A 15,966-nucleotide genomic window follows, 5' to 3' on the forward strand; every position below is an offset into this window, starting at 1 on the left:
TAGGTAATATGATTGAGCTGTCAAGAAGGTGGGCTGTGTATTTATTGGAGCTGCTTGGTTATGGTTATAACTGTGTTGCTGTTGCAGGAAGCAGTGCAGGTGTTGATTAAGCACTCAGCCGATGTCAATGCTCGGGACAAGAACTGGCAGACACCACTGCATGTGGCGGCGGCAAACAAGGCAGTGAAGTGTGCGGAAGTCATCATCCCCATGCTGAGCAGTGTCAACGTCTCTGACCGAGGGGGGCGGACGGCATTGCACCATGCAGCTCTGAATGGCCACATTGAAGTGAGTTTTTTAAGAGTGTGATTGATCGTTGGTTTATTTATTTATTTTCCCAGCTTATGCAGTTGACCTGCTGTGGCTGGGTCTAGGCTGAGCCCTGTGTCCCTGACCCCCCCGATTCCTGTCATTCAGCTGCCTTCCAAACTGTGCGACAGGTTTCCTACCTGCAGAAACGAGATAGTGGCTGGAAAGTACCTGTGCAGAGCCAGCATGCAAGTGAGGTATGTGTGCAGACCTGGAGAGCTGGCTGTGCCGCCAGCTTCGGCAGCTCAAGTGTGTCCTTGGCTCTCTTGAGCTTGACCGCCTGTGAAAATAAGTGTGGCAGAATGGAACAAAAGGAAAACTGGTGGATTCATTTCATACTGAAGAAATTCTCAGCTGTGTGACATCCAGTTGGTCTGCTGTTCTAATTAGTCTTCTAGAAAATGTGCTTCTGGTTTTTCTACTTGTCTTACACAAGCAGACCCTTCTAGTCTAATTACTGTTTCGGTAGGAAAATAGCCATACTTTTGTAACTACCCTGTGTAAAGGATTTTGCTAGTGCCTTGAGATCTGGGTGCAAGGATTCTTGTTTGATTACTCCACACTGGAAGATCTAGATGTGGAATAAAAACTCCTAAACTGAAACAGTAGGCTTCTGACAACAAAAGTTGATCAGTTGTACTGTAATTAAATGAAGAAAGAGGAATGGTAGTTCCTGTAAAATGATGATGGTGTTTGACATTTAAAATACTGTACTGTAGGAAAAAGATTGTAATGGCTTGAGTCTAACCATCATAATCTAAAGCTTCTGAGCTTTTGGATGGAATATATCAGAAATGTTAGCTGAATATATGCTATTATTAGCCAATCTCTGTGGAAAAGCAGTGTACAAGAGGAAGGCAGTCATCCTGATTGCTAATTTATGATATTAGAATGTTTTGCTGAAAAAGACAGTTGTTGAGTGTGTTTTCTATTTAGTTTCCTTTCTTTTTTTCCCCTGATATTTCTTACATTTGATGCTGGATGATTTGCAATGGTGAAAGCAGCTTTTCACCCCTTAGGCATGCTGTATTAAAGGCCAGCATTGTATGTGACGCAGCCTGGAGCCTGTCTGCACCATGCTAGAATTATTTATTATAAACTGTTGAGTATGTGATCTACAGGGTCGGTTTACTTGCTGTTGTTACTTCTAGATGGTGAACTTGCTATTAGCCAAGGGGGCAAACATCAATGCTTTTGACAAAAAGGACAGGAGAGCTCTGCACTGGGCAGCATACATGGGTAAGGCTTGGGCTGTTGCTCCTTCTTTTTAATATCCTATTCACAAACTAACAGCAAGTTTTAAAATGGACAAAGAGCAGACCTGGCCATGGAGATTGAGCGTTGTATTTACCCTGAAGAGGGAAGAGTTCAGCTGATCTAAATATACACACTGTTCACTTACAGTTTTGCAGCTGGAGGGAACTTAGCTGTGATTTCCTTTTTAACATAGTTAATTGTGGGGTTTTTTGTTGCTTTTTTAGTCATTTTGGTCTTTTTATCCTGACTCTTAATTCCAGCCTGAAGAGTATTTGTTATATTTGCTTCAGTTTTTGCTAAAAACTATATAAAATGCAGATAAATACGATCAAAAACTTTGCTGTTTATCTATGTTTATTAGTAACTAAATTATTGTTAGGAAGTGCTTCATAGGCTTTCTTTCTGTTAGAAGCAAATAGTCATATTTTGTTCCAGAGTTGGTAAGAGCAACCAATTTGTCTTTTCAAAAAATCAATGGTGTTACCAAATAATGCTGAGTTAAATAAGTTGACCTTATAATTCCTTTCGAGTCAGATTTCTTATAGTGGGGCATTCTGATTTTGAAATACTGGAACAGGATTGCCTGTGATAGTGGTCATACCTGTTCAAGAGCTTTTTTGGCCAAGCAGTATGTTCCAGATTATAATTTGTTAGGTGCTGTGTGCCCTCGGCCAGAAACTCTTTCATCTGACCCGTCAAAATCTTGATTTTAATCCTGATGCTTTTAGAAATGAGATAATAGGAGATTTCAAACTGTGAGAAAAGCATATTGTGCATTTTTTGATATACACAAACAGATGGAAAGACTCTTGCCAACGTGTGTCACTTGGCTTTTGAGCTAGCGAGCTCTGAACTCCACTCTGTAGATGTAAAAGGCTTTTACATTGTGCTGTGCAATTCCACACCTTTTTTTTCCTCTTAATTATTTTCAGAAATTCACAATGTGCTTTTCAGAATACTGAGATTACATTTAAGGCCTAAATTAGCAATGGAATTTAGGAGACTGTAGTGTGAATTGACAGACTTTAGACAGTGAGACCTAAGCATCTTATCCTATAAACTACTATGTAGTTTCTTGAATGCTTAAATGTCTTTGGGCACTTTGGACTTTGTCCATAAAGTTTCCTAGGTCCTGCATGTGACCAGAGCTGTCTCTCTCATGGAGGTGTTGTACACCTCAGATGATGCACAACTTTATATGTTGTTTGACATAATAAATTTTTAATTCTAAGAAAGACAGCTCTGCTTCAACATGAAGCAATAAAGACTGTTCCTCAGTTAGCCTTGATTTAATTTTGGTGGTTAGGGCACTATGTGGGAAGACAAGCCAGATGACTTGAGACCTTTAGGGAGAACAGGAAACTGAAGATACAGGTGAGTTATAAGTTGCATTTTGAGATACTCAACTCTTCCCCTGTATCCTGTGGGGAGATGCTTATTCAATGGTAGGCATTTCACTCCTGAAGACAGATGTCCCATTCATCTGACAGTCAGCTCTCAATCTGTGTGACTGTTGAGGCTATTGCAGTTATTTTAGTTTACAGACTATGTATGTGTGTATAGACTATGAGTTCAGATTCAAACATTTTTAGACGTATATTCAGATTTTTTGGTACAGTTTTGTGTTAACAGTACTGTTTTGGAGAGTCAAAAGCCTGATCCAAAAATCAGGGGATTCAGTAGAAAATCTGGTGATTGTATTGGTAGGCTTTGGATCAAATTCTGCATTTACTTGAAATTCAGTTTTCTGTGTCCTCAGTGGTGCTAGAAATGAGGATACCTTCGTTTTATAATTTATTAAAGTTATTTTGTATTGCTAACAAGAACCAACAAGTGTCACTGGTTGTGTTTTCAAATGACATAAACATTGGGTTGTCCAAAAAGTAATGGCATTCTTTTCAATAGATGGACATATGTGTCTTGAAATGTAACTAACTTAATTTTAAACCACAAATTAATTATGTACCTTGTCAGCTAACAGTTCAAGCTTGTTTTAGAAAAAAAAAAGCACGATTTTGTTAACAATTATTAATTTGACATTGATTTTAAAATGGAAAATCAAAAGGAACATTTTCATCATATTTTGCTGTATTACTTCTGAAAAGGAAAAACGCTGTGCAAGCTCATAAAAAGTTATGTGATGTGTATGGTGAAGATGCCTTAAAACAGTGTCAGAATTGGTTTGCTAAATTTTGGTCTGGAGATTTTGATGGTAAAGATGCACCACGCTCAGGAAGGCCAATTAAAGTTGCTAATGACAAAATAAAGGCATGGATCAAATCCAATCAGTGTTAAATGATGAGAAATTGCTGATAATTTTAACATATTAAAATTGAGCATTGAAAACCATTTAAAACAACTTGGATATGTTGGGAAGCTCGATACTTGAGTACCACGTGAGCTCAAAGAAATTCATCTCACCAAGCACATTGACGTCTGCGATTCTCTCTTGAAACTCGAAGGAAATTTTTGAAACATATGATAACAGGCAATGAAAAATGGATTGTCTACAACAACAATGAATGGTAAAGATCCTGGAGCAAGTGTGATGAATCAATTCAAAGCTCTTCAAAAGCAGATATTCACGAAAGGAAGGTTCTGCTGTCAGTCTGGTGGAATTTCACAGGTATTGTGTATTTTGCATTGCTTCCAAGGAACCAGACCATTAATTCAGATGTGTACTGTCATCAACTGGGTAAATTAAATGATGCCATCAGTCAGAAGCGTCCAGAATTGGTGAATCACAAAGGTGTTGTGTTTCTCAATGATAACACCAGACCACAGACAAGTTTGGTCATTCGTCAAAAATTGTTGCAGCTGGGATGGGACGTGTTACTGCATCTACCATATTTGCCAGACCTGGCACCATCAGACTACTCTTTGTTTTGTTCTTTACAAAACGCCTTGAATGGTAAAACCTTCACTGCTGACAAGGATATAAAATTGTTCTTGGAACTGGTTTTTGCTGAAAAAGATAAGAACTTTTTTGAGCATGGAATCACAGAGTTGCCTGAAAGATGGCAAAAGGTAACTGAACAAAGTAGACACTATATTGTTCAATACAGCTTTTGTTTCCCATGGAAAATTTGTTTTTCATTTACCTAGAAAAAATGCAATGACTTTTGGGCCAACCCAATATTTTGTAAGACTTGTCACACTCCTGTGCTCACCGTTCTTTCTGTAACAGGGAGAATAGAACACAAACTGTTATTTTTAGATTAATAAATGAGAAAATGGTGTGGTTTTGTTCTTTTAATGACTGGAAAACTAATTTAGAAAAGGTAGATTGGGTACATCTGGTGAAGATGAATGCATGGATATCTTGACAAGGCCTGGAGCTAGGATTAAGATCATTTACGAAAATGCTTTTTTTTGTCTTGTAAAACTGTGGGAGCATTATGAAACAGCAGTGAAAGGGGCAGTGCATTAGCAGGAAAACAGTTATTTGGGAGAAGTGATGCTGTAGGGTGGTATACTCATTGATTACGGTCTTTCATCTTTTGAAGGTCACCTGGAAGTTGTTGCCTTACTGATTAATCATGGTGCAGAAGTGACTTGTAAAGACAAGAAGGGTTACACCCCACTTCATGCAGCTGCATCCAATGGGCAGATTAACATTGTGAAACACCTCCTTAACCTGGGGGTAGAGGTATGTGGTAATGTGCTCTGTGTGGCTTCCATGTTTCGAGTTATTATTTTCTTCTTTTTTATGGATGCTGCTTCAAACATTGTCAGAGCTTCAAAAGAAAATAGTTGCCATTTTTTGGACCACTTTGTGCTTTATGTGGTTTATTAATTCAAGAGCTAGGAAATATTCTGGAATAAAAAATGTCTGATATGGACAGTAAATTCCAAGCTACCTTGCTGAAGAAATCAGGAAAAAAATGCTGTTCCTGCAGAGGAAGATGCAGTAATGAAATTTCCCTTGGCTTGGTATTCTTTTTGATATAATGAGTGGTTGTTCTCAACATATTCACTGTGTAATTTACTAAACAGCAGTTTAGGCTGTTTAAGTTTAGGGGCCTGTATTTCCTCGGTAGCTGACAGAGAGAAGGAGAAGGATGGTTTTCACTCTGGAAAATAACTTATTTTTGTAGCATTGACTTCTCTAACTGTAATATTGTCAGCTCGGTGCTTCAAAGCAGCAGTATGATGACCGGAAGAGTCTGCACTGGTTAATCAAAGATGTCAAATAAAGCTATTGCATTTGCCATAGCACTTTCAGCTGACTTGACTTGCCAAAAAAATGTCAGAAGACCTTGTTCACAGTCTGTGAAGTTGAAGGGGATAGGTGTTTCCTGTTACTCGCAGTATTATTCTAGTAACTACCTTTAACTTCCACATTCTCCACCACTGGGGATATGACCTTTGAGATGCCTGTATTTTGTGGAAGGGTATTCACATCATCTCTGAGTCTTTTTTGCAATCTGTATTGTCCTGTTTTACAGAACAGCAGTTAAATACTAAGCCAGTCATCGAGAAGTAACATAATCTTAATTGCATCTTTGTAATACTGAGCTACTTAAGTGTACTGAAGTGTACTTCCTATTGAAGTGTAAACCGCTGTGAAGTTTCACCTTCCCTTTGCTCAGACACCTTCACTCCCTTCACAAAAGAAATCAATGGAAAGAGTTCTTAAGCCTGATTCTGTATAGTGGTGGTGTTTTAGTTTGTTGTTTTCTTGAGGTTTGGTTTTGTTTTGTTTTTAATAAAGATTGTGAACTTTTTATTTATTCTGCTTTCCCATTTATATGTAAAAGTTTTCATCATCATCATCGTTATATAGTCCTGCTATCAGCTTTATGTGTCTTTTAGAAATTGCCAGTAGGATAAAATGTTAATAATAGGAAAGGTAAAGCATTCCAAATTAAGCTCTCTGGGAGTATATTTTTGTCAATGAAATTTGCTGGTGAGAAATATGCCCTATGACAGTTCAAGCCTCCAGCCATTTCCATTTGCAGTATGTGATGCATTATGTAAAATGGGAAGTTGATGTCTGTAATTTTAACTGTGTCTCCTTGTCTCATTTTAGATTGATGAAATGAACATCTATGGAAATACTGCACTTCACATTGCCTGTTACAATGGTCAGGATTCTGTTGTTAATGAGCTGATTGACTACGGTGCTAATGTAAATCAGCCTAATAATAACGGATTCACACCCTTGCATTTTGCTGCTGCCTCCACTCATGGAGCACTGTGTCTTGAACTACTCGTGAATAATGGGGCAGATGTTAACGTTCAGGTAAAACTTGCATTGCAGCTCTTCAGTTTTACTTTACCCTATTTTGCATACCTCAGGGGACTGGAAACTGTAATAATGAGTACAGCATGGCTTTAAACCCTTGATGGAAGTAGAGTGATGCTGAGAATGTTGATCATTAAACTGTTTGGATGAGATTACTTCCCAGCAGAGGAGCTCTCAGTGCCTTGATAAATATAATGACAGCTTTAAACTCTAGGCCAGCCACTCTCCTCAAGGCATGAACCACTACTAAAATATAGTCCCAGGAGCTCTGTTAAAATGTTATCTCAGGGAGTGGTGGTAAGTCAAGGAACTATTCCTTTCTAGTGTTTTACTTCCCTCTACAATATGGATTTAATTAAACCTGTTTCTAAAAAGTTCCCTTTGACTTCCTCCAGGGAAGTAAGAACTGAAGGTTGGTTGTTTACCTGGTTTAGAGTCTGAGTCTACAAAGTCTGATTCTGTTTTGGATATCTGAGTGTTCTTGGGATACAATTGACATTGCTGTTATCCAGCAAACGGTTCTGGTGTAGGTACCAGAAGACTCGAGATCTCTGAGCTCACATAAGATTTTGACTGCTTTGCTTTAAACTCTGTGTGTTTCAGTTTCCCATCTGTAAAACTGGTTTCCTAGTATTTAACACCTCTTGCAAGTCCCTTGAGATCAGTGAATAGTCAGTGCACTATTTAAACCCAGAATTATTAAAATGAAATTAGGGATTGTGCTTGCCAATGCATATGAAACCCCATGCCGATAAACATGAAGTGATGTAAGTAGTGAGATTTGTACCCTTCCCTTGCTATTTTCTCAGGTCCTTGGCTTCCCCACTCTCAGGTTTTTTCTCTAGGACTCCAAACTTTGATCACTACTCATTGTACCTTTCCTTTCGTATGCCTTCCCTGTTTTCTTATTGTCTTATGTAGACATCCTGTTTTATCTCACGTGGAAATTTATTAAACAAGAATTTTCAATATAGTGGATTTTATTCTGGGATATATCTATAAAATGTAGTTTGATAAACAGGATATAGTTCTTGACTCTCTCAGAGGCTGCTTCTACTTAGCTTTATGGTTCCTTTGCTTTTCTTTTTTCCCCTCATTGCAAGGGTTAAGGAAAATAATGACTGAATGGGAAATGTTACTTAAAAATAATACTCAAGAAAAATATATCATATATCTGTAGGTTTCTAGCAGGTATTGTGTACAGCCAGGCTGTAAGGATGGGCTCCACTCCAGCCCATTTCCTACTTATTGCTGAGGAACTGTTTTATTTGTATGCTTATAACTTCTGCATTTACCATGATATATCGATTCAGTCCTACAGACTTTTGAAGCCAGTGGAGGTTTTGTCTGAAGAATAGCTGCGTTGAGCTGAGGGACTTCAAATGTTTGCACTGCTTTATATGCTAAATAGTTGGGTTTATGTTTTGTTTCTGCTAGAGTAAGGATGGGAAGAGCCCACTGCACATGACAGCTGTCCATGGGAGGTTCACGCGGTCACAGACCCTCATTCAGAATGGTGAGTTTCTGTGCCTGTTTAACAACTCTCCAAAAGAGTAGCTATTTCCAAGGTTGCAATTTTCAGTTGTTCTGACCCAGAGTGCCAAAGGACTGCTCTGAGAGCTGCTTAGATCTCCGTCAACTTCTGTCTTTGAGTTGCACTGACAGCTCTCATCCCAGTGTGTCATCACAAGTTGAGATTTTGGTTGTTAACAAAATCCCATATTCCTCCAGCTGACAGTGGTCCAGCTGATCTGTTGTGATTCTTAACCTGAAAACAAGAGTTCACAGCTGTATTTAGGTCTTTTTTTTCTGCTGAGAAGCAGGCACAACTTTCTTTCTCAAATTATTTAAAAAATAAAAGAAAGAAAAGGTTTCTAGTTGTCCTCCCTCGGGAGCTTTGGTGTTTTTAAAGCTCAGACCATTTTCTCTATCCTTCACTCAGCAGCCTTACTTCTCTCACCTCCCTTAGCTCCACCCCTTGCCACTCTCTTCATAAGTGTTGAAGACTCAGGAGGGTGGACCAGCGCCACCTTGTTTGTTCTGGCATAGCCAGGATTCCTGATTATCAGTCCTTTATCAGGTATATCTCTTTTGTCCAAGTACTACAGAGTATAACAAATATTGTTGGAGATGTGGCAGAAGCCTGTTTCCGATTGACAGAGGTTGCTATTACTGATTGTTTACTTATGCTTCCCAGCTTTGGCCACTATACCAGACAGAATGATCTGGGGTTTGTTCTTGGCTGGTTGGTTTTTTTGTTTGTTTTCCAAAATCCCAAAATTGGAACTTAAGTGAGATGTTCAAGATGGCTGAACAGTTACTCTGTAAATGTAATGACACATTTACACAAGATTGTATTTTAAAATGGAGGTCTTCAGTACATCATGCTTCGTTCAGATCAACATGGAATTGTTGTCCTAGCTCTCCTTGGATAAATAAAATAGTAATAATAAAAGGAGCTTGGGCAAACTACGAGAAACTGTGCTTTAATGCAATTTTTAGTCTAGTCAAATATGCTTTCTGTCTTATATCTGTTGTTTGCTTTCATTTGTATTTGTGTGTGAAAGGACTGGCAGTTCTTCATCTGTCCTTCATGCCTCTTTACTCTTCTTCAAGTTACTTGGGTTTCACTTTTTTCTTTCTTAATTTGCTGCCCCTCTAATTTTAGTATTGTACACAGATCTGATTGCAAGTGACTTTATGTCTCATTGCCATGGGATAAATGTCAATGATTTCAAGAAATAGAGTTTCATTCTGCAGTACTTAATGAACTGGCTAAAGATGTCTCAATTTCTGGCTGCTGTCTCTAGCAAGTTGTAGAGGAAGAATGGATTATCTTAAAATTGGAAAATTGCAAATATCATACCTATCTTTTAAAATGGGGAAAAAGAAAAGCTGGAAAGTTTTACATAGGTCAGCCAAAAATTCTGAAATGAGCAAATGAATGAACTGTTTGTGAACACTCAGGGAGGACTGGACAATATTTGGCATAGATTTCTCAAGAGTTAAAGGTGCTGAAACATCATAATTCTCTTGTACAGCAGTAGTAGGCTTTGTGAACACAACACAGTCCTCTGACTTTTTTGTGGGCAGGTAATGTTTGTGGACACTTCTGCTGGTGGAGGCTCCACTCCAGGAAACCTTTTCCAGCATTTCACTGACCTTTATTTACCGTTAGAAAATGCTATATAGTGCTTTACTAGAACTTAGCTTGTTGCAGATATGGCCTGTTATCTCCTGTGAATAGCAGACAAGCAGTAAATATTACCGTATCCTGATGTTAGCAAGTGTTTTTATTTGCTTTCATAAAGTATTCTCACAGCAAACCAGTGGAGTCTTAAAGTATTACAGTTTTGGTGCATAACTAGTTGATAAAATACACTTGGAGGTCAGTTGTTGAAATGGAAGGTGTAGAGAGGGGGTTTTAAGTTTCTCTCCTGGGTCTGAAACTATACAGTATTTTCATTAACAACGTGGACAGTGGAATAGAAAACGTACTTTTAACATTTGGAGAAAACATGAAGCTGGGAGATGCTGTTAGTTTGGCAGAAGGTGGAGTCAGAATAGAAAAAGATTCTGTAAAATTGGAGACAGAAGTTACAGTGCGAGTGAAGCAAAGGAAAGATCCCACACACAGTCAGGAGTATCAGTTGGACAAGTTCGGAATGGCAACAGCCAGGTGGGTGGTAGTTCCTCCAGAAAGGATCTGGGGCTTGTAGAGGATCAGAAGCTTGTTGACCATGTGTCAACAGTGTCATGGGGCTTAAAAAAAAAATCAACAAAGTACACGGTGCTGTACATTGTAGAGGAGCTTATAGATTTTAGTGTAGCCAGAAGGCATGAAGTAACCCTTTTGCTCAGCTCACTGCTGGGAGACATCAACTCTTTCTGGCTTTTGGCATTGTACTTCCAGAAGGTTGTGGGGCAGCTGGAGAGAACTGGGGAAGGATGAGAATAGTGGAAGTGCAACAAACCTGACTTACGAGGAGAGACTGAAAAAATTGCAATTCCTTGGTCCAAAAAGAAAACAAGGACTTGATAGCAAACAGCATGGTCAAAAGCTGCAGCAGAGAAGAAAGAAATGATCTGTTTTTCCTGCTTGTGAGGATTGTGAGATGACAGACTGAAATTGCAATGGGAAAAGTTCTACTTAGGCACTGTCTGTTGGTTGTTTTGTGAGACACAACACTCTTGTTGTTTGCAGTGTGTTCTTCCTGTTGGCCTCTTGAATGAACTCTATTTATAACATTGTTGTCTTACAGGTAAGGTTGAGCGGCAGCATCTTTATGAATGAGGGCATAGTTTTAGCAGTTTATTATTTTTTTTGTTTAATTCAAGGCATCCATTTGTACCTTTAGATGAGGAGCAAGTCTGAATCATGTATTTGACTGTTGTATGTCATCCTATTTCCCACCACTTCTCCCCACCACTACAGTTTGAGAGGGAGGTGGAAATGCTGCTGTCAGACCATGTTCAGTACCTGTGGCTGACAGCTGACAGCTTGCTGTGTGCTTGTTCTTGATCTCTGAAGTCTAGTGTCTCTGTGGCTGGACTGGTTATGCTGCATTTGCTAGAGAGTGATAATGTTTGTGGTCACTGGTTTCTTCTTAACCTTCCACTGTCAAACTGTATGAAAATGTCCTTTTTCAGGAGGGGAAATCGACTGTGTTGATAAGGATGGTAACACTCCTCTGCACGTGGCTGCAAGATACGGACATGAGCTTTTGATTAACACCCTCATAACCAGCGGAGCTGATACTGCTAAGTAGGTGGCTGTTTCTAATGATCGAGTGTTGTGTCCAATGCCTGGAAATACAGTTACTCTTCAAGGTTCTGAAGTGTGAAGGTTAAAATGGATAAGCTTAATTGTATTGTACTTTAGTGGGTGACATCGGGCTAAAATACGGACGTGTGGGAAGTACGGAGGTGAAGGAAGCCCTGCTAGATTCCCACTGTGCCCAATTACACAGTTACAAGTAGTACAAGTACTGCTTCTTTTTCTTAAAGCATTGATACGGCACAGTGGCATATAATGTGCATGAAGTGCATATGTATATCAAGTGCGTCTTTATCACAGTTACTCCGTAAAGTAGCAATGAGTTTGTTTAGGAAATGTAATTGAAAAAAAAATCAAATGCCTTCCAAGGGAATTGTGTGCATATTCCTTAGTATCTAAATTAGCCTCATGTTTAGTAGCCTGACGTACATGATGATTACTCTTTGCCTTGTATCTTTGGGGATGACATAAGATAATCAATAGAAATGCAGTATTGCAAAGCCAATGCTACTAAGTATTTCTGATCTCAGTACAACTAGAGCCTGTCTTGATTTTGCATGGTTTCTGATATTCAGGTGGCTCACATAATAGGACTACTTTTATCTAATTTTGAAGTATTTTGACTAGAAGCATAAGGAGTTGAAATTAGACACACTTCTAAATGTTAGTGCTTTCTGCTTCAGTTCAATTTTTTTCTTTTTTTTTTTCCTCTCTTGTGCATGTGTCAAGGTTGCACTCACAATATGATAAGTATTGTTGACTCAAACATTGTCAGCTGCTTGATTTTGTAAGAGGACTTGAGTATTGGTTAGTTATGCTCAGGTTCTTATGATCTATCAAAAGAAAATAGCAAACCTGAAGGTAAACAAAGAGATATAAATCCAGGGTAATGCAATGCCATGAGGGGTATCTGTACCTGGTGTTTAATAGCAGCATCTGATTTGATGGATGTAAGTTTTTGGCAATTAGCTCCACATTGTCTCCAAAATAGAATTTAAGAGTCTTCTATCTAGAACCTACCATAGAAATCAGTGACTTCTCTTGACCTCCCTAGTTAGGAAGACCTGCTTGCAGATGCAAATAAGCTGGTTTTAATTTTGAAGATACTTGCAGCTCTCACTATTTTGTTTGTTTGCTTGATGATGTTTAAGGAAGTTGCACATTTGCCCATATTCCTTTATCACGTATGAGAGTCACCATGCAAACTCAGAAGGTGGAACAGATCTTCAATTGGCAGAGAAAATGAGATTCCATAGGCTTCAGCTAATGTCACTGGATTTTAACATAGCCAAAATAAAGATCTTGGTGTCTAAATAGATGTGTATTTTTGCTAGCTATTTCTCCAGTACCATAAGTAAGTCCCAGTCTGTCTCTTATCTTGAGGTTTAAGGGGAAAATGAGATGCAGTGGGCTCGGGAGAGATGCATGCTTGGAATCGGGATTATCCAGTTAGAAATTTCTATTTTGCACTTGGGTGACTGGAACATTGATTGAATAAAATACTTCTTTCAAGCAGCAGAAATAAGTGAAATGAGAAGTTGGGTCAGAGATACCAGGCAGATCCAAATGATGCTACAGTCCTAAACAAGGAGCACTGAAATGCTGGAAATGGGCTTTCATATGTGCTGCATGTAAATAACTCTGGCTGAGCTACCTGAACTGGCTTTGAAATGAAAACTCTGCAGCATTGTTAGCAACAACTGCAGACAGCTTGGGCAGTCTTTGAGACAACTGCATTTAAAGGGGAAAGTGTGTAAGTGATGAGAGGAACCACTGCTATAGATGTGTGACACACTGGTTAGCAGGTGTGCAGATAGGGTATTTTGATGGAAACCGGCCAGAACGTGTGCTGGGTGGAAATCTTGACCAAAAAAGAAAAAAATTATTGCTTTAGGTGACTAGATGGAGAAGGAGATGGAAGGAAGTGGGGATAGGAAGAAGCACAGCAATACAGAATGTCCAATGTCATCTTAAATAAATGAATTCACAGCTAAAAAGTGCAACGTTTATACAGATACAGCCTATTCATGGGGCTTGTGCTGTTTCCTTCAAAGAACAGGCTATCAGGTCAGCTTTTAATAGATTTAGTCTAAGATGTAAATGCTGACTCCAGCAAAATTAAAATTTGTACAGCACTCCTCAGTGTAGTGAAGCAACAAGAATGACAATTTAACGTGAAGACAGAGGAAGGATGGGTCTGTGAATTCTGGAAAGAAAGAGTTTTCAAAGCAAACCAAAATTAGTTAAATACATACATTACATATATAAAATGCTGGACAGAGCAAGATATCCTTATAAACATCCACATTAATTTTTGTCTAAAGCTTCATAAGTAGTTATGATTTATGATGAATCTTGCAGAAAGACACGTTCCTTCATCTTTGGATCTGTGTTTGAAATCCTTTTCCATGAGGTGATCATTCTCTCCCATCCACCAGTTGTCCTGAAGAAATGAAGAGCAGATATGAATTTATCTGCTGTTGTTTAAGAGTTTGTAATTTTTAAAAAATATATCTGCTGAAGCAGGCAGTGGATGATAATCTTGTCAAGATAGTTGGTTTCAGAGGCTCTGCGTTTATGTGCACTTGGAGGACCACCTGTAGGATAATATTTCTAGGATAACAAGATGCTATTCACAAAACAATGCTGAATGACAGAAGCTAACGTGTCCAAACCCAAAAGTCTTCTAAGAGAGTAAATAGTGCATGCTTAGGGACTGTACTGGGGTGATTTGCTGATGTTAATAAAAGCTGCTGAGCAGTCGGCTTATTTAAAAACTATGTAGTTGCCTGAACCTAATGATAGGTGCCTACTTTATTTTTTCTTGCAGCATGTCTGCTTCGAGACGCTTACAGTGTGATTGAAAAGAGGGTCATGTAGTTGAAAAGAGGTTAGAGGGGAAGAAATTTGGAAGGACTTGTGAGGAGTAGCTGGAGCAAATAGGAAAATGAGTTGTTTAGTTCTTAGAATGTGGGAAGAAAACTGGAAGTGTCACGGCAGCCTAAAGGAAAGCATGAAGAAGAGTGACCACCTACCCCAGCCCGAGGTGAAAGAGAGGAAAGTAGGGGAGATCTTTGAAGACCCTCATGAGATTTATCTAAAGGACATTAACTGCAGGAAAAATGGATTTCAGAAATAATACTGAGAAGATTTCAGCATTTACTTTTACCTCAGAATGGCATTGCATTATGTGTAGCTGATGCAGAAATTTGTGCATCCCACACCAGGAAATTGACTCCAAGCAGTATCTCCTCTGTTGCTTCCTCTCTTACCTTGGCTTTCATCTTGATTTTTGAATGTCGCTTCCTGCCACATTCTGTTCGAAGCATAATGCCAAGATTTTGCTGTATCACCAGATTTTGCAGATTATTTTTAGCCCCCAAGAAGGCTGGTAAGGAAATACAGATAAAAATAACATGGCAGGAAGAATCTTCCTTGAAAAGGACCAAAAATGCTGCCTTTGTGGAAGGAGCTTTTGATGTGTTGTGTCTGTCTGCAACCTGCATTTTCACATGACTCTGTGTAATGAGGCTGTTGTGCCTTTCAGGTGTGGGATCCACAACATGTTCCCTTTACACTTAGCAGCGCTGAATGCTCACTCAGACTGCTGTAGGAAATTGTTGTCATCGGGTAAGTAAATCCCGTGGTGTTTGTGGAGTAATGTGTGTCTCTGCTGCTTACGGCCCCTTTATACTCACTGTTGTGAACTGCTCAAATGAAAGACTTCCTGTGCTGCTGTGTCAGGCTGTGTGGTGTGATGTACGGGAGCGTGCGAGGCTTTCCTAACGGCAGGCTGGTGCTTCCGTGCATCCTGTATTGTTCATGCCCAAAGCCCTTTTCTCCTGGCAGGCTCAGAGAATTTATATTAATTTACCAGGAAGAGAGAGGAAATTTAGGACCCTTTACCAAACCATAGGAATGTGAGACACCATTTTTGTTTGGGTTCCTTGCACCCAAAGAAATAATTTGGAGAATTATATCCTTGGGATTTGCACTGGCACAGATCTTTACATCTCACTGACAATGATATATTGTAGACACAGCTAAAATGTGTTTCTGAATCCAGCCAGAGTAAAGGAGTTAGGCAGGTTGAAGCTCTATAGGTATGAGAGGGGTAATGAGTGAAACTGTAGTTTTGAGAGAGCAGTCTCAGGATCCTCACCAGAGTCCAAGGCAGAAGGAGCAGGAGTTTGCTGATGCAACTGTTTCAAGAGAGGCAGTAATCAGGTGCCAAATCCCAAATTCGTTTTTTCCAGGCAAGAGTTCCCAGGAATTAAAAAATCACAAGACAGATTGTAGGCCTTTTCTAGAAAATTATTTCATTACTTAACACATAAAATCTCCTACAACCACTTTTTTCCCTAAACTTGAGTCG

General features: G+C 39.1%; 1 protein-coding gene across 1 annotated transcript in view; it reads left to right on the top strand.

Annotated features, from left to right (window-relative positions):
• The window catches only part of ANKRD44 (ankyrin repeat domain 44), a 74,309-nt gene that overhangs the window by 20,121 nt on the left and 38,222 nt on the right, over window positions 1–15,966 (top strand). Inside the window, exons 4-10 of the mRNA XM_010180371.1 lie at window positions 88–288; window positions 1,461–1,548; window positions 5,073–5,215; window positions 6,599–6,811; window positions 8,252–8,330; window positions 11,465–11,579; window positions 15,139–15,221. Coding sequence (XP_010178673.1) covers window positions 88–288; window positions 1,461–1,548; window positions 5,073–5,215; window positions 6,599–6,811; window positions 8,252–8,330; window positions 11,465–11,579; window positions 15,139–15,221 — 922 coding nt within the window. The remainder of the gene's footprint in view (window positions 1–87; window positions 289–1,460; window positions 1,549–5,072; window positions 5,216–6,598; window positions 6,812–8,251; window positions 8,331–11,464; window positions 11,580–15,138; window positions 15,222–15,966) is intronic.

Source organism: Mesitornis unicolor, unplaced genomic scaffold (assembly GCF_000695765.1).
Source record: "Mesitornis unicolor isolate BGI_N332 unplaced genomic scaffold, ASM69576v1 scaffold5063, whole genome shotgun sequence".
Classification (NCBI taxonomy): domain Eukaryota; kingdom Metazoa; phylum Chordata; class Aves; order Mesitornithiformes; family Mesitornithidae; genus Mesitornis; species Mesitornis unicolor.